At 44.1% G+C, this 27,540-nt stretch overlaps 1 protein-coding gene across 3 annotated transcripts; it reads right to left on the bottom strand.

The window, feature by feature from the left end:
* LOC122533601 (protein L-Myc-1b-like) lies at window positions 1-27,388 on the bottom strand. 3 transcript variants are annotated; one of them, XM_043663480.1, is made up of 4 exons: window positions 26,767-27,388; window positions 21,452-22,222; window positions 6,618-6,683; window positions 1-1,218 (listed from the first exon to the last, which is right to left on the bottom strand). In XM_043663480.1, the coding sequence occupies exons 2-4, from the start codon at window positions 22,215-22,217 to the stop codon at window positions 599-601; spliced, it is 1,452 nt and encodes a 483-aa protein (XP_043519415.1). In that variant the 5' UTR covers window positions 22,218-22,222; window positions 26,767-27,388; the 3' UTR covers window positions 1-598. The 3 variants fall into 3 exon arrangements, with proteins under 3 accessions (XP_043519415.1, XP_043519416.1, XP_043519417.1); XM_043663481.1 differs by lacking the exon at window positions 26,767-27,388 and adding an exon at window positions 22,868-24,145; XM_043663482.1 differs by lacking the exon at window positions 6,618-6,683.
* Window positions 27,389-27,540: the final 152 nt, after the last annotated feature.

Here is a 27,540-nt window from a genome sequence, read left to right as displayed (position 1 = left end):
TCTTTTTTCTTTCTCTTTCATTTTGTTTTTTTTTTTTGTGGCCTTACTCCGTCGGATTTGTCTCGAGGTATCTAAATGCAAGTGTAATGCGCGAAAATGAAAAGACTCGTACGCGCGTGTGTATGTGTGTATATGTAAACGTGCAAAAAATGCGTAATAAATAGCGGATCCGTTTCGCGACTCTCGTTCGATCTCGTCCAGACCAGTTTCCGATCTATCTCGATCAGACGCCGTGTCATCGCGATACATAACTTTCTCTCTCTCTCTCTGCAAGAAACTAACTAACTACGGGGTCGAATAATTCTCTCATAATTTGGATCGATTCGTCCTTCTGGACCGAGGTCCTTTTGCACCGACGTTGAAATTTTCGAAACGAAAATGAAATCACATCCGGCCAAGTGACGATGTGACACGGTGTGTACGAGGGAAAGACGAAAAAGAACGGATTTCGGGGGAACCGGAAGTGCGCGAGCAACGCAGGCGGACAACAGTCCAGAAGGAGCCGAATCGACACGGGACAGAATCTTTCCTCGCTCGCGTGTGTAAGTTGTCATCAGCGATTACCGATGACAATGTATCTAATCTTCCTTCTTCACCCTTAGCGTGTCATGGCGAGACACCTCCTCAATTGACTAAGCCTTGCCCGTAGTTTCTCTTGCCGCATCCTAAGCTCCATCACCTTCGTCGACGTAACTTCGTCGGTCTCCTTCAACGTGTAACAGTAGGAAGCCGCTTGCCTGAGAATCGCCACCTTCGGCGCTTTGTCCTTCTTCTCGACGGCTGGCACCAGCACGCGCAACTCCTCGAACGCGTTTCGCAGCTCTATCCGCCTCTGGCGCTCCATGTTGTTGTGCTCCCTTCTCTTCTCGGTGTCGAGCTCGTCTTCGGAGGAACTTCTCGAGGCAGTGAACGTTTTCGGCGGCGGCGACACCACGGCCATAGACGCGGACGTGGTCGCGGACGTTGCCGCTGGCGTGCATTGTTCCGTCTTGGCTCGTCTCGTGTAACAAGCTCGTTTCGCTGGCTTCTCCTCGGCCTGGGCGGTTCTCTTTCGCGCTGGATTCGAGGGTGGTCGGCCACGCGGTCTCGAGCCCGGTGGTTTCTCTTTGAACGCGGTTTTAACTGTTAATTGGAAGTGTTGATGGTCGGCCGGGCTCGGGTACGTTGGCAACACCGGTTTGCACGGTTTCTCGAACGTCACCACGTCGATCTCTTCCTCTGTAATAAGAAGAAAAATAGGGGTGATGATTTACGGCTGTTCCGGGTGAATGTGACGTGTGGAGATGACACTGTATAATATATATATATATATTATATATATATATATATATATATATATATATATATATAATACATATAATACACAATATAATATATAATACGGTATCCCTGCTTCTTGATGAAACGTATGAAAAAACATTTTACCTCCCGCAGAGAGCAAAGCGTACTCGAAACATTTATTTTTCATCGGTGCAGATAATAGTATAGTATTCTAACATCGTTAATCATGCTCACGGTGAAACATACACTTTATACTTATCTTATTTAACAAATTATAAATATCAATTTGTACCAACTGTGCAGTACTGAAAAATTATAATCAATACAAATCGATCCAAATACCAAAAATAAAATGCCAAGGTACTTGGTTTGGATGACCAATGAAACCCAATTTGTACTATGTACCTTGTCGTAGAAAATATTTGAATTTGATAATAATACCAATAATGGTAATATTATAATTTGATAATAATACCAATAATGGTAATATTATAATTTGATAATAATACCAATAATGGTAATATTACAACGAATATATTTTTGATCCTCTCTCCACATGAAGTAAACTCGACTTTCTTTCTTTGGAGAAATGGCTAGTATCAGCGGATAACCGTGAAACGCGTCGTTAATTAGTCGACACATTGATCCAGGCACTGTTCTAACTTCGGCAATCCTATATTCAGGGTGAAGGTCGGCCGCGAACAGCGGAAGAAGATCCTGTCGCGGTTCTTCAGTGCGCTCTAGGTATTCGGATCAACAACGGCAGAAAAAGCTAACATCGAATTGACCCTGAACTCAAACCGGATGCTATCGATATCGTTTATCTCGAGAGATTCCCTGCCTGCGGCTACCAGCCAGAAACAGATAGACACATCGTCTATCTTCGCTGTAGTACAAGTCACAAAAAAAAAAAGGACAGTTAGGTAGAGTTATTCGGAGAGGAAGAATATTGAAAGTTAGGGTAAAGTAAAATTTGTCAAATTCGATTATGAACAATTTTGGCCAAAGTTAATGTGTTATTGTACATATCACTTTATTCCTAAAATATTATTATTAATAGTAACACCTCCCATAAGAATTACTTTTCCTCACTTTTGTCACATTAGGGGCTATTTAACGAAATCATTTATTTAATAAAAAAAATTTAACTAATTAGCGTAATTATATAAAATTCAAGATTAAATTTTAAATTGAGGGATAACACCCATAAATTCACGTTTTTCTTTCCTAATACTAATTTCCTAAGATGGAGCACGTTTTAATATTTTACGTTTAGACAATGGATACGAAAATGAAAGACCTCTAAAAATTTCATTAAGAATGATGCACGACTCTACTTGAATCACACAGTTTAATTTACAGAACCAGTCTGCTGGCTTCTGCGACGACGTGATGGCTTCGGCCTCTCCCGAAGTCTTAATTGCGCCTCAATTGTAACTAACACTTACTTACACTCACTGTGACGTATGCTTTGACCAACTTTGTTCTCGACAAACTGATCAACGTTCTCAATGACTATGGCTGGATTTTCTCCTCTTCGCTATTCGCGAGCCTACTTTATACGCGTTGGCTGGGCGACAATGACGTCCAATCACATTTAAACCCGATATGATCCGCAAAAGTCATACGTCGATCGAGAGATGGACCTTGTATGATTGTAACCCATCAAAGTAACGAGACTCGCGGATCAATGGACCTAGGTGATAATAGTAAAACGCTCCCGTAAAACAAAAATGGCCTGGGGGACGCGCGGAGGACGTTAGGGCTTTTTATCAAGATCACGAATCGTTGATCCTCGATAAATATACAACAGGGCAATACAATTTCTTTGTATCGGCAACAAGTACTGACCGTTGTCAACAAATTGCACATACATAGAAATCGCGCGCAGATATACCAATTTAATAAACTTTCGCTGGGCAACTGATTGCGGACCATAACGAGCGACCGAACCGTATATACAATAATTCGTCGTTTTTCTTTTCGAACTCGTCGGTACGATATCACTGGATAGAAATTATTGACTGGTAATAAATTTATTATTTGCTTCGTCTGGGTTAACACTTAAATATACTTAAAACTGAGAAAAAAAATTGCAATTTTGGGAAACACAAGAAAGAATTCTCGACGCGCGTGACACGGTCATTCCCCTTGGTTCCGGTCTCGCGAACAACCCTTCCTTACTGTTACGTTATGGAAAAAAAAAAAGAGAAAGAAATTGACATGGTAGACGACTGTGTTGGAGCACGTGGCCTTTGCGGAGGCGTTCGAAGGGACATACGACACCGTGGGCGTTTCTACAAACTGTGTCATCCATGGCGTCTGGCACAATCAATGGAAATCCGGTTGGTCCAGATTCCTCTCTGCTCTCAGATACGGATCGTAACTCTTTCCTCAAGGACAACGTTCGGGATACAATCGCTCAATGTCGACACGTGTATCACTGACAAGGAAGCCTTTCTCTCTGCATCTGTACTCCTCTCTCTCTCTCTCTCTCTCTCTCTCTCTCTCTCTCTCTCTCTCTCTCTCTCTCTCTCTCTCTCTCTCTCTCTCTTTCTTCATCCGTCTGTATAACGGTTCGATCATGTTCAGTTGATTTACCAATAAATTTCGTTCTGCACCATCATTCGTTCACAAAACGAATCATTAGCGCCGGCCAGTCCTCGTAAATACCGTTCTAATTGAATTTCGAGCAATATTATAGTATAGCAAAGCGTGTTTCGCGACATTTAATAAATACCCGGAGTGCATCAATCGCGACGCTGAAGACTGTGAACGGACTGTACGTACAAGTGGACGAGAGGGGATGGTTTAATGAAGTAAACGAATCCAACGGTGAGAAACAGACGGCCGATTCGGAGTGTAAAATCGATTCACGGTGAGGAATCGCAGCCTGCGTTCACTTTACAGTCGCAGCTGTAATTTCATACGTCACAATGCGATACTATGAACCGCACGATGAATTATCAATCGTGTGACTCCGATAATTTTATTCATGCACCGGAGAAAAAAAAAGGCATGTAAAACAGAGAGTGTACGCAAATGTTACGTGATCGATGCATGCAACGAACTTGACCTCGGTTAAGATACCAAAGGGAACATAATTTATGCAATTTATGCGTTCTTCTTTTGCGCGTCTCGTTTTTCCTTATCCATCAGTCTCTCGTTTCAAATGCACTCTCTCGTCTATCCGGACGAGCTGAATTAATTCAATTTCGACAACTTTTATCGCTCTCGCTACAACTTGTCGCGGCTCGTTACATAAAACGTAGACGATCGGTTGTCGATTTAAATTACAAAAGTTTCTAGTCAGAACACCTTGAAACACGTTATGCTTGGTCTGCAAAACATCTAGAGCCGCATCTTCCGGTTTCACTTTACATGCCCGGTCGCTGCAACCGCAGCGTAAACTTTTAATTAAGGCGAATCAAGAAAAAGAGAGGTACTCCTTCCACTTTTCCCCCTTAAATCGCATCCCTCGTTCGTTTCAATGCATCATTCAGGATCAATTAATCCGTTGACGGCCGAAATTTTACTTGCAATATACTTTTCGATCAATTTACCATGGTAAATAAAATAATTCCGAGTTTGATTTACATCTTCTTTCAACCATTCTTACTTCAGCCATTTAGATTTTATGAAATTTCAACATACACCGTTGCTTGACCTTTAACGAGTTAATCCTTTGCCCGTCTTTCGTCCAACGTGACTAAACAAACGTCCTGCCTATCGATTTATCATGTACTTAAGTGATTAACGAACTTTTAATGGCCAAAGTTATCAATGAACTTTTAACGACTAAAACTATTAACGGAACTTTTAACGACACGCTCTGCTAAATTTATTTTGGCAAACATTTCCATTGCTCCCGAGATTTCTTCGATTTAAGTGCAAACCTGTCGGAGCAGTCTACGAGAAGAAAAGGATTGATCCAAATAATGGCACATAATTTAAATATGGAATATTAGTTAGATGCTCGATGCCCCGACTCGACACCATTTAAAGCCTGAACATCCAAGGGCCAGGCGGAAAGAGTCTCTCGAAGAACGAGGAAGAAGCCAAACGAGAGACGTGTCGCATACGTGGCGCGTGTATTCGTGTGCAAGGCAACGAACGCGGCAATCTCCCGTTTCGCAGGCACACACGCATATGCACACACGCGGTTTCCACGTGAGCCAGACGCACGAATCTTGCCGAAATTGGCGCGCCGCCAGGTCGTCGATGAGCAACTGCGAAAAGGCGCGAAATTTCTAAAAATAACCGAAGGAGCCACCTAAAGGTAACTATAGAAGGAACACCGAGGGTCGCGACTCACGAGAAAACACACGCCGCTTCTTCTTGGCCCCGTGTGTCTCATTCCCACTGGAATGACAATCGCACTTAATACACACGTTGACCCACGTGTCACCTATTTTCGCGCCTCGCTTCGACTCGAATTCCCTAGTCCGGATCAAGAATTTCATTCTCTCTTTCTACAATTCAAAGGGTTGAAACCCTTTCAGAGCATATGTAAGTAATAAGTAGAACGTATCGGACGAGGACGTATCGTCGATTTGGGAACGATGATTATATTAACATGCTCCTGGCGCTGGAATGACGTGCCCACGCACGACTCGAGAATTTTTCGTTCCAAAATTATTAATACTTTCTCAGTTTTAAATACATTTAAGTGAAACAAAGTAGGCAAAACAAGTAATAAATTTATTATTTCTCAATCATTTCTATTCAGTGATATATCATACCGACGAGTTCAAAGAGAAAGCGGCGGACTATTCGTACAAAGTTTGGTCACTCGTTACGGTCCGCAATCAGTTGCCAGCGCAAGTGGTTAAAGCTACGTGCGCTAATTTTAGTTTTCAATAAAATGCGATGGTAGATTGCATTTGGTAGATCGAGAAATGAGATTAAGATTTACCAAATTTCTATAAATGTGCCCTCGTGACATTCGTTAAATTTCACTTGACACTCGTTAAATTTCAATGATATAAATTAATCTTACTACGTGAGGAGGCCAAAATTAAAATTTGCAAAAAAAATGGAGTCACGCATGCTTTCGTTTCAACGAATGACTCACATGATGCCTCCACTCTACAGATAATTTATACAAAAAATTCGTCCGGAAGTGAACGTTTCTGCCGAAGGAAGGAAGTGCCTCGTATTTCGTTCTTCAGTCGCATGACCTGGCCGTCGAAAAGTCACGAGGCCGTCGAATCGCTAATTGGATACGGTTATATTTGAAAAAATATAAAATAGCCGATATATTTGAAAAAAAGAAAAGAAAAAATATTTTGAAGTTCACGGCTATTTAATAGCTGTGAGAAAATAATTAAACGCACCATTACTGCTCCATTTCGCTCCGGTTTGACCGACATCAACTTCTGCTACTTCGTTAAATTGATGACCTGGAAATTACTAACTGTGAGTAAAGGCAATGATAAACGTCTAATATTATGAAACGTATGAATATTTATAACATTTATAATATTAATATTTATAGTTATACTTTAATTTTATTATAGTTTACTTTAATTTATATTATTATTAATATTTATAGTTGTACTTTATTAAATTTATATTATTATTAATATTTATAATTATACTTTGAAGAAGAAATAATTTATAAATTATATACTTATACCAAGAAAACTGACAGTGGGCGCATAGAACGTGTTACTTATCTACTGTATGACGCACTAGATTTACATCAAGAATTAACATTAAACGCGAAATGATAATTACCGAGGATCGACTGCTTAACATATTTGAATATTAAGTATTGGCGATAATTTACAAAGCTCTCGATTTGCCGAAGAGCTGTCTTCGTATACTCGGACTTATCACTGAAGAATATTCATGAAGTGAAACGTATTATTATTAAAAAGCAAAAAAATTTAACAAACACACCAGCTGTCTAGAGGAAGATCAATCTGCGCAATTCTCCAAAAACCACTTACCGAGCATCGTCACGGGCGTAGAGCTACGAACGAGCGTAAGAGAGTGTCATCCTCTCGCAACCTACCTCACTCGACGAGCGCGAGAAACTCGTCCAAAATTAGCAGAAACCGAGTCAGGAAGCGGCGTGAATCGAGCGCGAAAGAGACGAGGAGGCCGAGAATGGAAGAAGCGGAGCAATGCGTGTGACAGCAGCGCGTGTTCTCGTCCGGAAAAGGAAGAGCGTGTGTGCGAGAGGAGGCTGCGGAAAAGGTCGGCGGCCCACAGAGAAAGAGAAAGAGAGAGAGAGAGAGAGAGAGAGAGAGAGAGAGAGAGCCCGCGCGCAACTAGAGAAAATTTCAAAGCGGTCGCGCGCTCCACGAAAAAGAGAAGAGAGCAGTGGCGACGAGACGGTATACGGCGCGAACTGCGAGTCGACCGCGTTGGCGATGAACGCCAGAAGAAGCGGGAGGGGAGAGAGAGAGAGAGAGATATCAGCAGCGAAGGGGAGAGGAAGAGGGTGGCTGGCTACGTCAATTCGCGGCAGCACGTGCAACCGCGTAAGAGCGACCTTGGGGGTCAGTGCTCTCCGTGTAAGCAGGCCATAGTAGTACGTCGACGCGAATCGATCGCCTCTCCTCTCTCATTGGGATAGGCGACCGCGAGTCGAGACAGGCGCAGGGGAAGGGGAAGATAGGTTTTCGTGATATCGAACGGTCGCCTCTCTCGGTCGCCTCTGCCTGAGAGGAACCATGCTTCGAAAAACCAGGGAGAAGGGGGATGAATTTCTCTTCTTTCCCTTCTTCAGACCGTCCTGCGTAAACTGCCCCTTTTTCTTTCTCTCTCTCTCTCTCTCTCTCTCTCCCTCTTTCTGTTTGCTTCGCACACCTTCCCCTCGAACGTCGAGTAACCGGATGAAAGTCCCGCCATTTTTTCCCGGACAAATCCCTTTCGGCTGATTACGCGTTTTGATTTGTGCGCCTCGGACAGGGCGCGGCACCCGTCCTGGCCTGGCCGAATATTTCCAGAGGGGAGAGGGTACGAACCTCCTGGCACGGGAGGAAACAACACAGAGTGAACGCAGAATACGTAGTGCATGAATTTCTCTGATCCCGGATCGGAGATAAACAAAGACAAGTGTCCGGGAGGCTAGAAAACTGGACCTCCGTGTGTAAATTACGGAATTATTTAGCCCAGACACCGCGGCGCACGGCATTGGGTGGTTCCCGTTACGAGCGAGGCCAACAATCACGATCGACGAGCTAGGATTGAAATTGTAACACAATGCGGAGGAGAGCGTGCGCTCTTACGAGCTACACGCGGATAAAAGGGCGTGAAAATTCCACCACACGCTAAAGTCGAAGGAGAAAGCGAGTCCGTAGACAGCGCACCATCGGTAATATCGGTGTGACGAGAGAGTGTAATATTCCACGACTCGCGACTCTCTCATTGACGCGTACCGAGAGGATCGTGCATGAGAGGATCGAGGAAAACGCCAGGAATACCCCCTGCACGAGTTTCACGTACTCGTCATCGCACGATACGTAGGTCTCTCGACGTCCGATGACCCCGTCGGTTCCTCGGCAGCCGATAACTGTCAGATACGAGACAAATCTGTGCAAGGCTGGAAATCTGCCCCGCGTGGTCTGCATCGCCGGTGACCCGCGCGAACTTTCCCAAGAAGAGTGATGTGTTGCGTTAACTCGTCATTCATGGATCATCAACTTCTTCGACGATCGCGCAACACTCTCCTCGAACGGAGAGTTGCCGACAGTTGAGAGATAACGCGGCGAAGTCCGCTCGCGAGCGTACACAAATTACGCTCGGACTTTTAAATTACGTGAAACCTAAATTCACGGCAGCAACAACAACGGTTCGATACGTAACGCGTTGAATGTAAATCGTCCGCGATTTTCTATCTCGCTGTCCTGCTTGACTGGCCTCTATATTATTCTTCAGCCAGGCTGAATTCCAACGATATTGGAACAAAAGAAGAAGAAAAAGAGAGAGAGAGAGAGAGAGAGAGAGAGAGAGAAAAGAAAAAAGGAGGGGGAAATTCGGTGACGAACACACGACACGTTGCACGAGATTACTGTGTTCGTGGAATCCTTCTACACCGGCCAGAAACGAGTTCCACGGTTCAAAACTATCGCGAGATGACAATCCCTTTAAGCGGAGCCACATACGCGAACGTGACGGCACGTTTCTTCTCTCTTCCTGGTCACTCGATGTTCACAACCGTATATGAGAAGAAGCCATAAATCTAGTCGTGCCCGAGGCTCTCCGGCGCGCTCGCAGCTGATGGCCTCCCCGTACTACCAACCGGCTCATCCAATCCAGTTACGAAAGTGAGCGCGGATGCCCTCTTTCTCGCTCGCCCGGGTGTCGGTCGCCGGCTCGAAAGTCGATACGGAACCACGCGCGGCGGCATCGCGCGTTCCACCGCGAGAAACGGTTTCGCGGGGGACACGGAGATCTTGCACGTTGCGTGCAACAAGCCTAACGACTCGCAGGATTTTCTCCTTACGTGCGCGATACGTGGTACGAGATCAGTTTGATTCGAACTATGAAGCTAGCTTATACCCTGCTTGGCAAGGTCCCCGATTGCGGACCATAACGAGCAACCAAAACCGTGTACAATAACTCGTCGGTGCGATATTCATTCACTGGATGGAAATTATTGAGAAGTAATAAATTTATTATTTGCTTTGCCTAGTTTGTTTTACTTAGATATACTTAAAACTGAGAGAATATTGCGCGGCACGTCGTTCCAGAGGAAGAGGTTGAATCTACGATCAAGTTTAGATCTACGGGCGTCACTTTCAAAGTTCCATGACGAGTTACCTCGTCAAAAGATAAACCGCTAACGATTTATGGCAAGTTTGTTTCGCTGTCGGCGAACACGGTGACTATTATACTTTGACAGCTCGTTGTGTATTACCAGTGACTATATTCATTGACGTTCGTTGGATATACCATATACTGATGACTATAGTCAGCCAACATCTGACGCTCGCTATGTAGCGACGATCCTAGTCAACCAATAAAATTTTGCATTTATTTAATTAACTTTAACGCCCGGGACCACCCTCGTAGCTAAAAAAAGGCTAGTTTTCTCCATTCTGATCGAATCAAAGTTAGGAGAAGAAAGACAACGAGTAGTAGGTAATAGAAAAGAAGAAGGCGTGAGGCTCGTTCAAAAAAATCACAGACCATAACGCGTTATTATCCGACGGGGCCAGTCCAATTACGAGGAGTCTCTACCGCTGGTGTGCTCGTTTGGAAATCATGCCGCGAGATACTATGCTACACCTTGGATACAAAATACGGCAGACGTATCTGGGGGATAGCAGCCAGGAAACGACCTGGTGACCAAACACCATTAATGCCCTGCCCACGAGACCGCGATCCGCCCACGAAACGGGATGCAACATCGCGTCATCGACGTTCGTGCGAACCGCCACATACGTATCGCGCCAGACGAACGACACGTCGACCGACCACTTCCGTACCACCGACGCGCATCGTCATCGATGCCGTGGAACTCTTTCATCCGGTGTATCGAACACGGAAGCGACGAAAGGGAACACGAAGACATCTCTCCTTCGTCGTCTCTATCCTTGCTCGATTGACTCACAGAGAAATATGCAGTTTCTCTCTGTTCGATAAGAACGTTATTATTCCGTTATTAAAATATTTACTTTAGGTTTCATTTTAAATTTAATTTTATTAAATGTTAATTTAAAAATTTTATTATTATAATTAATATACTGTTTTTTTTATTTCATTAAAGTTTTAAATAAATGTGAAATTATTTATGAAATTATATTTTCTAACATTGTAATTATATTTCCAATGTTGAAAATAAAATTTCCAATTGTTAATAAAATTTCATTTAATATTAATGAGAATATTAATATTCCTTTCTCCTTTCTTTTCCCTTTCCTTTTTCCGCCGTTTCTCTCCTGTCCGACTTATCTCCTTTTAGAACACTGTCTTTCGATGTTAGTCTTCTCTGTCTCCCGTTCGATCGACTCGAGAGAACTGCTAAGAGAGAGAAAGGGAGAGAGAGAGAGAGAGCTGCAGAGAGTCTGGCATGCCGCCTTGGGAGAACGAGAAATGCAATAAGAAGGAGAGAAAAGAGAGAGCTGCCGCTCCGATCGAGCAGAGGAAGGAGTGCCACGCTGGGGGCACAGTGTGCGGGAGGAACATGAAAGAGAACCATGCCAACCACATTTCTCTCTCATTCTTGAAGCAAAGTTTTCTATTTCAATTTCAATTTCGAATCTTTAACCTCTTGCGCTGGTAATTGGTTCGCGAACCATAACGAGTGGCCGTATACAAATAATTCGTCTTCTTTTTTAATTCATCGGTATATCACTGGGTAGAAATTGCTAAGAAATAATAAATTTATTATTTGTTTCGCCTAGGTTATACTTAAATATACTACAATGGAAAATGTTGCAATTTTGGACCAAATATTCTCGTCATTCCAGCGCAAGAGGTTAACAGAACCACCGACGACTAAAGTGTAATACTTGTGGCAAAGAAATTAAAGTGCCAAGTACAAGAAAAAATTAATAATAGAGTAAAAAATTAACAATAAAGAACGCAAGCTTCTATTAATTTTAATTTTATTAATTCTATTTTATCCTTTCTGTTAATTTCGATTTTATACAAAAAATCACTCGAATATCTAAAGAATATGCACTGCCACGGAAAATTTTTAAATTGATAATTGTTTCGACTACTTTCGTAGTTCCAGCATTAATTGACCAACGTTCGGTCGGTAGTATCGGCTGAAAGCTTCGATATATCAGTTCTTATCGCAGAACGTCTTGAAGAAATCGAACGTTTCGTTATCGAAACGTACGTCTAGAATAGAATTCTCGTGGAAAATCGGAATTTAGAATTTGCTATTTCTACGTATGACGCGGAGAGGGAGGTTGCGATATAAAAATGGTATTATAGAATGTGTTACGAAGAAGGAAGGGTAAAAAAAAAAAAAAGAAAAAAATCGCGAAAAGAAAAAGGTCCTCTTTGATCACCGCGCTGATGCCGGTCGGCATTCTCGAATCAGGTTTTACTTGTCTGACATTTCGGCGACCGGCCTCCTAATTCTTGCAGGGGGGAGAAGTCCAGGCATCCAGGTTCGTCGACCAGGCATTTGATACAGAAGAAAAATGATCGCGGATTAATCTTTCTCGCGTATCAAAAACTGCACGAAATTTGATCAATGATCGAAAATTCTTCGAGTGATTTCATTTTGAACGGATAAATTAAATAAAATGCCGCGTGATTGTAATAATTACGTATTGTAATTGTAATTACACGATTGAAGTTCGTACCCATGTATAATTTAATAAATAATTGCCTATCGACTCCGATATATATAATTTATACGATCGTCTGTGAATTTTCCAACGGAAGGTTGACGTCGATGTTAAAAACGCGGACGCGAAGTTGGCAATCGGCAAAAGTAAAAGTCGTAAGAGTGACCTAACGCTTTTGTTACGATATTCATCGGAGCAGCGGCCTCTCTCCCACGCGGTCTCGAACTTAATGAATGAATGAATGAATTACGTCACAGCCGGAGATGCACATATACGTGCGGCGTGAGGATAGTTCCTGGGCGTAAAAATAGGCGCCCACTTGCTGCTCCCGAGGGAAAGGCACAATTATAGACACCTCGGCGAAGGAGAGCGCGCGATGTCGCCCAGACAATGCAGTGAAAATATACGCACGTACGATGAACCAGTCGTAACCGGAGAGAAAAGAAGCAGAAAAAGAAAAAGAGGGAAGAAAGAGAGCGGAAAAACGGTCGCTCGCAGCTCATACTTAGGTAGAATGTTAACTAATACCTTCGAGAGATGCCAAACCCACCCGTGTGCGCCTGTGTGAAACACCGACACCGCTTGAATCGTTTTGCAATAAACGCCGAAGACCGTTACGGTGAAAACCGGCCGTTTCAGCATTATCAGAATGCAATAAACACTCACGTCGGACAAAGTCCGACGTCGTTTGTTTTAATAATAGGAGAACCAGGGCGGTCGGCCGTTGTTTTTCCGCTTTTGTTTCGTTGCGCGTCTAAAATTGGCGCGAGATAAAAGCGTGTATATATCGAGCTGCTGCCGATACCGACCAAAACACATGTAGCCGATCGGCACTCTTTTCGTACGTATCGAGAGTGCTGTCGGGTTTCCGTTCGTGGAAAGACCACCGCCACCACCACCATCCATCTTGTGGCGCGTAATTGGCGCGCGTTCGATTCAGCAACGAACAACGGCGAAGGGAAATGTGGCCAAAAGTGAAAATGACACGGCGAATTTCTTGACGGGGAGGGGGGGAGGGGGGGTGGGCGTTGATGGCGTCGCGCCATTGACTTTCCTCGAACGTCGTTCGGCTTTCGCCGGTTCGCTGAAATCGAAACTCGAGTACCGCGTGCACCCGCGCTCGTCCCTGTATCACTCCCGGTGCAACACGCTGCACCCATTGAATTCCAGGATCGAGCGGAGTGCCCATCGGGAGGTGACGATATGCCGACCGACGACAGCGCGTACATTTTTATGAGCGTTACGCGCGCCGGCAGCCGGGCCTTTCTCCGCTCGCGTTCCAGCGTGCCGCGTGATTTTCCAGGAACCTATAACCGAAGAATTTGCATGGAGAACCGAACGAAGTCCAGAGAGTTCGTCCCGTTCGATGGAAAAGGAGAGGCTCGGGCAGGGTTCCGTGCGAATACCACGAGGAAGAAAGGAGAGAAAGGGGGAAAAAAAAAAGAAGGAAAAAGAAAGGTCCAGACGTAAGACGAGCCGGCGTCTTCGTTGAATGTGTCCCGGGGATCGCAGGATCGTACCAATATGCCCTGACACCTTGTTACAATAAAGAAACTCGAGACGATTGGCTCGGGGGATACGGTAACCCTTTCTATAATCGGGGGGGGAGGGGAAAGTCACACCAGATTGACGACACTCGATGCACCTCTCGTGCCACGAATTAGAGAAACTTGACAAAACACGTACGAATTTTGCTTCTATTTGTTTAACTTCTTGCGATGGAATGACGTGAGAATCTTTTGTCCCAAAATTGCAATATTTTCTCAGTTTTAAGCATATTTAAGTGTAACCCAGGCGTAACAAGTAATAAATTTATTTATCACTTCTCAATAATTTCTATCCAGCGACATCATATCGACGAGTTTAAAAAGAAAACGACGAATTATTGTATACGGTTCGGTCGCTCGTTATGATTAAGTGGTTGACCTCTTGCGCTGGAATGACAATTTTTTTCCACGCACATCGACAATTTTTTCCCCCAAAATCGTAATAGTTTCTCAGCTTTAAGTATATTTAAGTAAAACTGAAAAAAATAGGTAAAACAAATAATAAAATTATCACTTCTCAATAATTTCTATCCGGTGATATCATACCGACGAGTTCAAAATGAAATTACGACGAATTATTGCATACGGTTTGGTCACTCGTTATGGTCCGCAATCAGTTGCCAGCGCAAATGGTTAGTCCCGGTGTTAATCGAGTTGGACAATTTTATTAAAAGTCGCGCACGAAGTCGACACGTTGCAACGTATATTTACTACATTAAACGCAAAAGTGACAACTCCTAACGTCTCGTGAAAACTGTCGAGCGTCGGAGTCGATTGCGAAATCAATCTATCACCCATGGACGGAAAGAGAAATATTGCAACCAGTACAGTATTTTACTTTCCATCGTGTAAAAGTAGGACTTGGCGCGACCTTCGTTCGCCGTGGTATTACAGAGTCGATGAAGATTCTTAATAGGCCTGACAGACCAGTCCGACGATTTCTAGGCATGACGCGTTTCCGCGATAAAGTACATGCTTCGACATCGAGACGGCACTCGCTTCCAAGAATCGAGTTGGCCGCGCGTACACGTCGGGAAAACTGATTTTCCACTAGGACGGTTAATCCATTGAAACGTAAGCCATCTAGATTTTCTAAGAATTTCGAATAATCGTTCTTTCCAACGAGAATCTCTCTCTTTGTCTCATCACTACTACTACTGCTATCGTTCGTGAAGTTGAAGTTTAACGCGGTACTTATCGGCGTTTACGTAATTAATCGGCGCTAAGCAGTTGCAATTGGCGCCACACGTAACTCACATAACACACACAAGAGCGACAGATAACGTCGTACAAGTAAAGCGTGAAACGTGTTGCTGGGTGGGGAGGGGAGACGGGGGAGGAAACAACTCGATGTTCGTTATTGCTGTCACATTGACAATCTTTCCCCGACTGTGACGAAGAAATTGCGACTAAACGTTCCCGGTATCCTTTGCGTATGTATTATGCAAATATTGATATTTCCAACGCGAGATACTTTATGACATGAAATTCCCAGCGTTATCTTCCGCATGCCTCGGGTGCGCGATTCGTGACTAGCGCAATTCCTCGGAACTATTAAGAGCCAAATGTTTCTATCGGGACAAAGAGACACGCACAGTATTCGAACAAAGTGATTACACGGTCGATAAAAGAAAATAATTTCGTAACGTACACTAGACAAGTGACTCTCTGACAACTAACAAAAAGAGAAAGTTCAAATAATCTTTTGCTGCAGACTTTCAATAACAAGTTTCAACCTAAAAAGGTGTTCAAAAAAAANAAAAAAAAAAAAAAAAAAAACAAAGTGATAATAACGATACTCTTACATTTAAACCAACTGCTTCTTTGCGTCGTGAAAAAAAAAAAAAACTTATCTCGTTACTATTACCGGCTTTAAAAAACGATTGATTTACATCCTTTCGTTCCCGTGGTTAAATAAACGCGTGTATCGCGTATTGCGTAAAACGTAATTGGAGAAGAGAGCTGGAGGGTACGAAGGTTGGAAGATATTGGAATGGAAAGAAAGATGCCAAAGGGGCACCGGTACCCGCGTAACACGCGGCTGGAGTATCCCTCGCCGCGGCGAACGCGACTGCGGCGCGAATGGCAAAAAGGCTTAACCGCATTCCGGCGACCATTTAAACCGCCGCGGCGGGGTCCCACGCTTGACCGCAAGCAGCGACCGACCGGCCGGCCGGCTATCGATTGACGTCACTTGGTACCGCGTGACCTTCGAGTTCCCGCGCGATTAACTGCGCATGCTCCGTCGATCCTGCTTCACCGGGTTCTGCAGCACCTGTGCACCCGCCGCAACGCGGTAACGCTCGAACGCCTTCGTCTCGTTCATTAAAACTCTGGACATTTTTCCGTACCTTTCCTTCTCTTTCATTCTCGCGAAGAAAAGAAAAAATGGGGGGGAAGGGGGGGGGGGAAATAGCGAAAGTTCGAGGCGATCGAGGATGCGGCGATGTAACGCTCGACGTAAACTAGCCGGCAGTAAATGACCGGTCAGATACCGCAGACGTCACGCAGCGTGGCGCAGCCCCCTAGTCCGCGACCCATTGTTCGCAATGGAGAAGACGCGCATGCGTTTCCCCGGTCATGCTTCCACGGTGTAGCAACTCTGACTTTTTTTTACCTTCGTCTCGCGCCGAGGGAAATTGCTGGATTCAGAAGCGCTGCGACTCGAAGGAAATTGACAAATCCGTAACAACGTCTCGAGTTCCCCTTCGCGAGAGGAAAAATTTCCTTTCTCAATCGTCGGGAGAATCGGGAACGAGAAACAGACATGAGCGATAAACATGGATGACATTATCTGAAGTCCGTAGAAGCGAACCGAAGAGGGAAAGGGAAAGATAGGTTCGTTATCGGTACGTGTTGCCTCATGTCCACGTCAGGCGGCGGAAGACGAAGGGTGAAAAAATAATACCGTGAACTCTCGAACAAATCAGATTAGACGGGAGAGGACACAACGGTGCAGAGGTCTCGCCAGATATCAAAAATCGGGTGCTTTCTCGTGGCCGAAACGAGGCCAGCCCTCATAATCAGAAATTACGCAAAAGTAAGAGAGCTGATTACGTATGTACACTCTCTTCGAAATTAGAGTCTGTCTATCGACGTTAAAATTTCGTTGGATCGACCATTTTCATTCATATTTTAATCCATTGACTATCAAACGAGAACGGACGTTCGTTAATGCTTCTCGAATAAGAAAAAAGAAAAGAAAAATGTTAGGTAATCATTAATACATTTAACGAGGACATGTCTCATTCGTCGCGGTGCACCGGTTTCTCGTCGTTTCACTGATCTGTCTGGCCGCGGTCAAAAGTAGCCATTTGCAAGTCGTGGCCCTTGGCAATTACCAATTACGAACGGTGACACGACAACACGAAGGCCGAATCTACGGTAGTGTCCGGTCGCACGATACTGTCGTCTTGATCCATTAAGCCAACCCGATCAGGAAACGGCGTATAGCTCTGGTAAGAGGTCGGTTACTACGGTCGACGTACTACGCTGAAGAATTCTCTCTCACCGTCCGCTCGTTCTCCCGTTCCTCGCCCGCTGAGAAACTTCAACCGCGTCGATCAAACAACGTTACAGCCGATCGCTACCCGGTGTCTCTCCCAGTCCGATCGATTTTCCGTTCACGAATCACGTCCACGATCGCTACCTGTGTCACGAGCAAACACGCTGCCCGTTTCGCTTCAAATCGATCGATATACTGAATCTGCGATTCGACATAGTTTAACATAAATAAATTCTCCTCTCACACCGACAACCTCCTTATCTAAAGGAGACGCGTAGGCAAACGTGCGAAAACAGACTTTGAAACAAAGATCGCGAGAAGCTGGCGGGAACATGAAGGTTAAAACAACTTCGCGAGTATGCTCGAACATGTCACTTCACATCGAACGCGTCCGTAAGCATGACGTAGGAATATTGGAGAACGACGTACCGCAACACACACGGCTCCGGTGCATCGGTGGTTCGAATTGACGTGTAATCGAACGAAAAGGTGGCCGCACCGCGGCTAAGCGTCGGGTCACGTGCGCGTGCGTTCAGTGTCGCTTGCACACGTGCACGCAAGTGCAAACGGCGTGCACGTGTGTGCGGGCAGGGCGGCGCGGTCGTTACGCGACTCTTTCCTCGTCATGCTCTCCTATCAAACGAGCCACGCATACGCGCGCGACTGCGGCGTATCGAACAACACCCGGCTATCTCTGTGTGCGCGTGTGCTCTGGGTATCTATAAAACGACGTTAGGATGTCGCCATGTGGCGCAACGTATTTTCAGGTGGCAAACGACACAATTTTCCCCCACCCTTAGGCGAGACGGCAACGTGCATAGCTCGAGCAAATTACGCGAGTCGCGCCAAACTGTACATAGATCCCCCTCTCGTTCCCACCCTTATTCTCTCTCACTCCCGGAATCACTATAGTTAGACCAGGCGAACAAGATGAAACGACGTCTTCATTCGGCTACGGGGAGAAGCTATACGTGACGTGGCCTGAAAACCGACCGCTGGAAACCTAATCGCGAGCTGCCAAGATCAGAACACCCCTGAAATGACCACTCGAGGAATTCGCGCGACGCGCCTGCACATTTTTCTGCGCGCGCACCGGTACCGCCGCTGCGCGAACTCTTCCGCGCAGCGGCGCCTTTAAGCGCCTATTACGAAATTACACCGCTGCGAAGTCTGCTTTTTTTCAAATCGAGAGAAATAAAGTTCCAAATTACAGATTAAATAATCGTACGTCGGATGAAAAAGTTGAAGAGACTCAACTTCGCGAACTGAACGTTGTTATTAAAATAAAAATTTGGCGATGACGCTATTTGTCCGTTCATTTCATTCCTAGAACTCTTCAAACGACTTATGTACTTGCGTGTATTATTTGTGGATAGCAAACTAACTTCTACAACCACAAAAATACAGTAAACAGCAATCTTCTACATTGTTCTACACCGAGTCGTATTAATAATTAATGTTCATTTGCAAATAAAATGAAGTTTCATCTACATCAACTTCCAAATATTCCATTGCAACTTTGTACCTTCTGTAATGGTATTAGATATCGTAAGAGATTTCCACTCGTCGTGAAATAAACCAACGAATAAATTATAATACGATTTATCTTTTCCATGGGACACTGCTACTTTCTCATTGTTGAACGATCATATAATTTCGTCGCATACGATCGTAGGAGCTCCAATTATACGATTCGTCGTCCGCAATCGCGCGTTTATTCCCCCCTGATGTTCTTTTGACTTCGATATTCGCGTTTCCTACGTTCTGTATGGCACGAGACAAACAAGTGTTTGCGCGCTTAGATATGCGTGAAGTTACCGACACGGATAGGAATAATGTTCGCTCTTCGGAACGAATACTAAATGCCCGCTAATGTGAATATTGTGAATGTGTACGTATGTTTCAATGCGAATGCTAAATATTCGTGTGTGAATATTACACGCGTGAAATTGGCATAACGCGTCCAGGTTAAACCGACAAAGAGAATCAATGTTTAAAAAAAGCTAAAATGTTATACTACAGTGTGAAATTTTGTAGAACTAAAAAAACGAGCTGCGTGTATTTAACATGGTAATATATTGCAATGAAATATTTGACCAACTGTTAAGCTCTTCTTATTAAGAGTATTAAAAACACTTTGAGAACTATCATCAGCTGTTCTAATTAGCTTAACGTAACTCAAGGGGTTCGTTAATATCTGAAATAACCAAACCCATTTGCCCTTGTTTCACTCCCATTTCTTAAGAAAGAAGAATTTATCCTTAACACAAATTCCGTGTAATCGATTTTCTAATACTATTGATGCAGCAAGATTAACCATCGAGGGTCCCTTCTTCACCGATAACAATCATTCTCGTCATTGGAAGCGAACAAACGTCGCGTATACAGACAATTAAATTACACTTACACTCCGTGACTAGTCGTACGCTGGCGCCGTAACCTTCGCCGCTATTAAACTAAAACGAACGGAATATCTCGTCTGGTAGCGAGACGATAGCATCTAAGGAAATACCGTTGCGTAAAATATTCACGAGGACCAGCAACGCGACGCACACACGCCGACAACGAGATCACGCACACGTGAAAGGAGGGGTCTTCTCTCTCTCTCTCTCTTTCTCTCTCTATCGACTGTCCGACCAACTTCATACATTGTAAATTCTCTCTCGACCACAGAAACCGAGAAACAGCGACACGCGCGCGTGTGCCTGAAAAATCACGTTCTCACAGAACAAAAACGTCTTCTGTTCTGTCGGGATTATTCTCGCCATCGCGGCGCGAAAATTTGTTCGCCCCTCTGTTCTTGGTACTTGCACACTTGGTGAAAACCAAGTGAAACGAGAAACTGCGAAAAATTCGTTTTCCGAACGTGCAACGCTAAGGCAGATCAAATTATTTGCACAAACACGAGACCAACGGTGGGCTAGTGCACACGACTCCGCGTTTAGTTCAAGTTTTTCAAAAGAGAAGCCGCCGCGCGTCGTAACCGACTCGAAATTCTCACGGGTTTCTTTCTTTTCTTTCTCTATCTCCGTCTTCCTTTTTTTTTTCAAATATCTTTTCCGTTTCCCCACCGAAGAATAGAACAACGAAGAAAGAAACGCCGCTGTCGAGGCGAGGACGTTAGCGTAACGACCTCCGAACTCGCCCGTGGAACGAGTTTCTTTTCTCGATTGTGTCGCATTCACGGGTACTGGTGTGCTGCCACGACGAATGACGAACAACCAAGGCGCATGATTAGCATACTCATGCGGGTACCCGAATTCGGCGAACTGCACTCTCGCCCGGGAGAGGCCCGTCAATTGCACTCGATTAAGAGGATCCTTAGTCCGACCTTGCGCTCTGCCTCCGTTTAGGAGGGCACAAAAGAACCAGATGAATAAACTCGTTGATCCTTGGGCGGATGCGTAAGATAAAACGTATCCCGAGACCCGGGAACAACCGATACATTTATGTTCGTTTCGCGGTAAAACTCGCGCGATATTTTCATCAATGAGAAACGAAATGATCGCAATAGTTCGTTGCAAATAATAATTGATTGTTAAAAAAAAAAAGTTTGCGTTACAAGAACACATACTGAAGAATTGTTAATTTCTTCGACTATACTCTGCACCAAAATACAAATTAAAAAAAAAAAACGAAGAAAAACAAAAGTCTACGTCGACAGAAGAAATACAAATAAACGTTACAACGCGAAGCTATTCACTGTGATAAAAAAAAAAAAAAAAAAAGAAAAAGAAATGACAACTTTTGAAACTTTCGTAGCAGAAATCTACGCAAAGTACACGATCTATATACTCTAGATGCGTTGCAACACCACAAAAGTACACTACGTGTAATTGAAAAACGAAACTCACCCGAATCGGTCGGTGACTCGCCAGAATCGGAGGGTGTCTGCACGCCAAGGTGTTCCAAATTCTGAACGGTCGGCTGGTTCAAATGGTAACAATGATCACTGAGTGTGTTCTTAATATTTGTCACATGACACTGCGTTTGAGTTTCCACTTTTCTTCTGCCACGTCGACCGGCCACTCGCTGGTTCCCGTTCACTGGCGCAACTTTGGTAGCCTCCTCTGGCATACACTCCGACAGTTTCTCGTATAGATCGATCTGATCGTGTCTGAAGCAAGGACCTTCGTCCTCTGATTCAGTATCGGAGCTGGAGCTTGGCGTGTCCGGTCTACTGGATTCGCCGTCACTGTCCAGATGATATTTCGCACGGTAGAATTGCTGGGACTGTTGGTGATTGATGGGCAACGGCGTCCCTAGATAAGCGGTCGCTCGTGATATCAAAAGACTTCGACCAGCTGGAACTTTCCTCTGTATCTGCGAATCCCTCATCGCGGGCAACGTCCTGTTGTGCTCTTTACTAATGCACAAACCTGCCCACATGCAGTCGTGATGACGTATCTTCTTCCGTGATTCCGTACAGGCCATCCCGCCATTCGGCAACATAGTTTCATCGACACCGTATTCGCAGTACACATCCGAGTGGTCCGATCGGTGATCTAGAGGCAGGAAGTCCAAATCAAATTTCTTCCATATGTCGTCGGACAACACTGTTTCGCTGTCCGGGGGCTCGTGTTCTATGTCGAAGTCAGAATCCCACTCTGCCACTGGCATCTCGCCTAAAAAGAACAAATCATTGACAATTTAGTTTTTATTCATCTTTCATTTGTGAATATCGTATGTTTCATTGTAATATGTGTAATATTGTATGTTTTATTGTAATCTTGTTTTTATTTATCTTTTATTTGTGAATATTGTATGTTTTATTGCAATTGGCTCGTAAAAGTAGAGTCGTGCCGAGTTCGAAGTGACGAAAATTGTCATTGAACTTTAGATTGTAAGAGAAATAAGAAACGATCGCAGAATGAATTTTAATTGAAAATGAAATTTGAAACAAGATGTTTCATTAGTAATTAAATTTAGACAGATTGTGTCTATTTCTATTGTCCAGTGATAATTTCGCGTAGTATTCCTGAAAAACTTTCACTCCTCGTGACTTTTTACCTATCCAAAATATCCAAAAAATAGTTTTACACGAACAAAAATTAATATGGCAATCCGTTTAAGAAAAAGAAACAAATTCTCTGACTGACACGATTATCTCAAAAATATCGCTTCTTTCCCAAATAATCTCGGTACCTGAGAAAGGGCACTTTATGACTCGCCCTCATAAATGACTACCTTAATGACAGTAATTCATAACTTAGGGACTAATGTGTTGTAACAATAAATGACTACTTTTATGATAGTAATTCATAACTTACGGACTAATGTGTTGTAACAATAAAAACAAGTCCGACTGTTCTAATGAAGGTCTACAGTGATAAACATAAAGAAAACAAAGAAAACTGTCCAATGGTTTTATGATACACAAACTTGCGTTACTACAGAGGGTAAGATCAAATATCTGTACACCTACGATACTTGGTTCACGAGATGCAAAACATTTGCGGCGATCGATAAGCCTCTTGTTGCACATGGGAACGAGAAGTAAAAAGAAACCGGTACGAATCGAATTCGCTCGGACGAGGTGGTTAGGTTAACCTTCGAATAAATCACAACCCGCTTCACGAAACATCCCTAGAGAACGCAAGTTTTTCCCTCCCAGCAGAAGAGAACCGTTACGCGCGTCTTTTTCTATGCCGTGCAGCCCAAACCGACAGTTCAAAGTACGTTTTAACCACCAGGTGCGTGTTGCACCGCGACCCTCGAGATCTCGCGTAACCAAAAAGCAACTGTCCAAGTGTTACTCGCGACTCAGTTACTAAAACAGAGTGCAACGAGTAATCGCGACGTGACGCATTGATTTGCATACGCTAACACGCTGCAACACACTGGCAACAAGATTCGATCTTCGCGCGATCACTCGCGGCCGGAGTGATTGGCTGAGGACGTTCCATCGGGAAAGAGGGATATCAAAGGAGGCCTGCTCCTCCTCGTACGACGACCACACATGCACCGAGAAGTCAAACGGAATGACGCGACATGGGCGGCACGACTGACTCATAACAGTTCCAACGAAATTCGCCTACTATATCGGTTTCACGGATCTGCAACACTGACAGAGAAAAGTTCCGTTGGTTTTTTTTCTTTTTTTTTTTTTTTTTTNTTTTTTTTATTGTCGGCGACCCAACTCAAACATTAACATCCGCTCGATTAGGCCCATCTCGACGATGACAGCTGAAAGTGCGCGGCGGTCGGCCGTTATCTTTTTCCCGCGTCCACCACCCTCCACGTGCCAATTAATCGTTACGTAAACGCCGATTGTCGCGGGAACTGTCACTCTCGCGAGGAACGCGCGGAACACGCGGTGTTCGAACGAAAAATGAAATTCGACGGGAAATTAATTAATTTGGATGAAGTAGAGTCGGGGGAATACGAAAGTTGTTAAGATTGTAAAATATTAGTGTTTAGCACGTGCCTGGACAATTCTAGTATTTTGAACGAAAAAACGAACAATTTTCTATTGATTTTTTTTTTTTTTTTGTTTAAAGAAAGGAAACGTATGTCAGAATTTTACAACTACGTTAGCATCATGTGACCAAACATTCTAACGTTGTTAACACGGTGGGAAACCAAAAAAAAAGAAAAAGAAAAAAAAGAAGAAAACACGCTGGTATACACATCTGCTTCTCTTCCGATCAACAAAAAAGACAAATTCCGCGGAATATTTACGCTAAGAATAAACAAGTATCGAGAGCCGAAAAGTCAAACGATATTGGCATTAATATTTTGACAAGCACAATCGGAACAAATAGTTTGAGTTCGTTCCACCGTGAGAGTTCTTATCGAAAACTACCGAGCGACGGCTAGAAAAATAAGCAGCGAGAAGGAACAAAAAAAAAAAAAAAACGCGAGAATGAATCTTTACGAGTCTCGCCGCCCGTGAAAACCGAACACCGTTCGAAAAACAATGACACATTATCCGTTCCTTCTTGCCCCTAACCTTAGCTTTCAATCGAACAAAAGACAGCCGGTAGGGGAAATCACCTTCCTAGAAACGGCCTTGGGAGCGAAAGAAAGCATCGGTATGTATACTTTCGTACGTACTCTCGTGAGAGAAAAACGGGTAGGAAAAAAAAGTAGAAGAAGGAAGGGAGTAGAAAAGAAACGAGATAAACTTTCGCTAAACCGTTCTCGAAGCGCCGACCAAAGAGACCGGGCAAAAGAAATGTTCCTCGACGAATAGTAAACACAGAGAGGCAACGCGGAGCGTGGCTCCGAATGTTTTGGAAAAAAGTGGATAATAATAATCCTCGCGAACATTCGTCGTGTTTCTACCGAGGCTACTGTTTCTATATCGTTACCAACAGGTCTTCTTTCCCCGCGATAACGTAGCATCGCTCGATCTTCTCGTTAATGAGTGTTTCCATGAAAATCGTACACTTTACCGGTTTCGAAAAATTCAAGTATCTACATGTATGCACGCACGAAGATACGATTCGTGGCAAGTTCGTGTGCGTGATGGCAAACATGAACACTGACGAAAGAGAGAACTAGGAAAAGAAATTATTCGACAACGATACTACTGCTTTCGAAAATCTGACGTGTGTGACACGCACAAAACACATTCCACGATCGCGAACGAGTGTCGATGCATGGATCGAAATTTTCAGCCTACACGTGCCAAGAGAAACAGAGAAACCAGTCCACCGTCAGCAGTTTTAGATGTAGGTAACAGTGTGTGCGTGTGTGCGTGTGTGCGTGTGTGTGTGTGTGTCTCGCTAACTTCCGTCGAACATTATCGTTCAAGCGTGTAACGAGCTGACAGCTTTCTTACCGCACTCTAATTAACGGTGGCTTTCTTTCGTGGGCCGAAAGGACGCAGGACACACACCGGTGGCAAAAGCGAAATGAGAAACGAACACGCCTTTTTCATTCTTTGTTTTTTTTACAAAACGTTCGTGCAGGAAAGCGTACGTGGATTTCGTGAAAACCAGAGACACGCGAGGACGCCGCGCGCCGGTTAGATTGACGTGTTGCACGACGTTGCGATAGAATGTGCAACATATCGGTTAGCGTGTCTATCTTCACTTGACATATTTTCGACAGACATCGGACCCGATGGGTCGCGACGCGTATTATTTGAACGCATCGACGACACTGTAACTCGATTAGTGAGACAATTTTCGAAATTCCGGACGTTAGAGTTCCATTAAGAGAATTCGGTGTAAAGAACGTTATATATATTTGGAAATTATTTCCGATAATGTAAAAGAAGGGGACTCGAGGATGAAACTACAGTAATTTTTGAAACTTCGCAAGTTTAACCGAGAAGAAAAACAGTTGAAGAAAATTACTGAGTAACGAAAATAGAAATTTTGTAAAACTGAAATTTTAGAGGTATATTGAAACAATTTATTTCCGTCAGATCGGTACTAGAATATCAAAAATGTCAATTTCGACGATTATTCTCACATTTCCAGATCCAACTTCTCGCGTTTCTTCAATTATTTAACATCAACGTAGCGTAATTGAGAGTTGCACTTGAAAAATCAAACGGCAAAAATTTTGGCGCCAAACCCGCTAGTAACAGAGAAGCGCAGTCATACGCGATAAGACACGACGAGAATCAAGTTATATCGAATTCTATTTATAAGAGGCAGGATATATATTCGAACAGACCGGCTAACTGCCAAAGAAAGAAATCCTTCTTACAAGTTACTACAAAATTTTCGAGGAATTTCATCTCTCGCGGAATAACTGTATCTCATCGATATTTATACGTGAAACCGTTGACTCGAGTCTCAAAATACCCCAGACAAATCTATCGAAGGTATATCGGACGATTTGGCAGAATTTTCGATACCGGTTCTTTTCGTGCGACACTTGACGAGACGAAATCTGTGTATTTGAAATTTTGATCTGTCCTACGAACGATAAGAAGCACGAACGATCCCGTTTCGCGCAGAAATTCTGACTCGAACCGGTCACGAGTGGCGGCGTTCGCGTAGAACTGTCAAAATGGAACAAGAAACTCACGTAACCGCGAAATTTATTTTCCCACACGAGCGTGAATCGCGATTGTTACCAACACTTCGAATTCGGCACTCGGAAATCCAACGAACAGAAACGAAAGAGAACAGAGAGGAAAGGTAAAAAGAAAAAAGAAAAGAAAAGAAGAAAAAAAAGAAAAAGAAAAAGTAACTTGCACTGTACTAACCTGCTGGCCTAGTGTTGTAAATAAAATGGTAGGTATCCACTGTGAAGCACACTTTGGCGCGAGTTTAAAACTCGCGCTAAAAACTAAACCAATGTAACTAACTAAGGCGCGTCCCGCCTCTTTTATCAACTGTATAGCGTTGTCTACAGTAGATTTTGTTTGGCCCGGTCTCAAATGACGGACCAGCCACGCGAGAGCCAAGTTATCAAGCAAGCACTGAGCAAAAACTGTGTGTAAACGAAGAACGAACGAAAAAGGTGAAAAAAAAGAAACGAAAATAGAAACGGGCGTCGCCGATTCCTTTCGTCACGTCCCGTGTCGAGCGAAACGCGTGAAAAATCTGTCGTAACGGGTGAAAAAGAATCCGTTCAAACGATACAGCCGCCGGTTCTACTGTCGTTGTTCGGCCATAAATGTTCCAGCCGTTTTCTTTTACTCGAGTCGAGACTGCTGTACAACGGGATACAGTCGCTACTACTGCTACTACTGCTGTATTCGACTAGACAGAGAAAGAATTTCATTCTCGGCGCGAACCGCACGACAAGCCGGTGGCTCTAACTCTGTCTTGTGTACGCGTACGGCGATCGACGACGAGCCGATCTTCGCTTTAAGGCCGATTGAAACAAACTAAATTATTCGGCTCGTGCGCCTTCCATCTTCCGCAGGCATGCCCACCGCTACGGGACCCGGCACCAGGGCCGTACCAATCGCTGCCACGCCCCCACTCCTTTGCCCCCCATGCGCGCGCTACTCGAATATTTAGCCACCTAGCGT

This window comes from Frieseomelitta varia, unplaced genomic scaffold, assembly GCF_011392965.1.
Source record: "Frieseomelitta varia isolate USP_RPSP 00005682 unplaced genomic scaffold, Fvar_1.2 scaffold_541, whole genome shotgun sequence".
Classification (NCBI taxonomy): domain Eukaryota; kingdom Metazoa; phylum Arthropoda; class Insecta; order Hymenoptera; family Apidae; genus Frieseomelitta; species Frieseomelitta varia.
The sequence above is the reverse complement of the archived record's forward strand: the minus strand, read 5'-3'. Positions and strand labels throughout refer to the sequence as shown.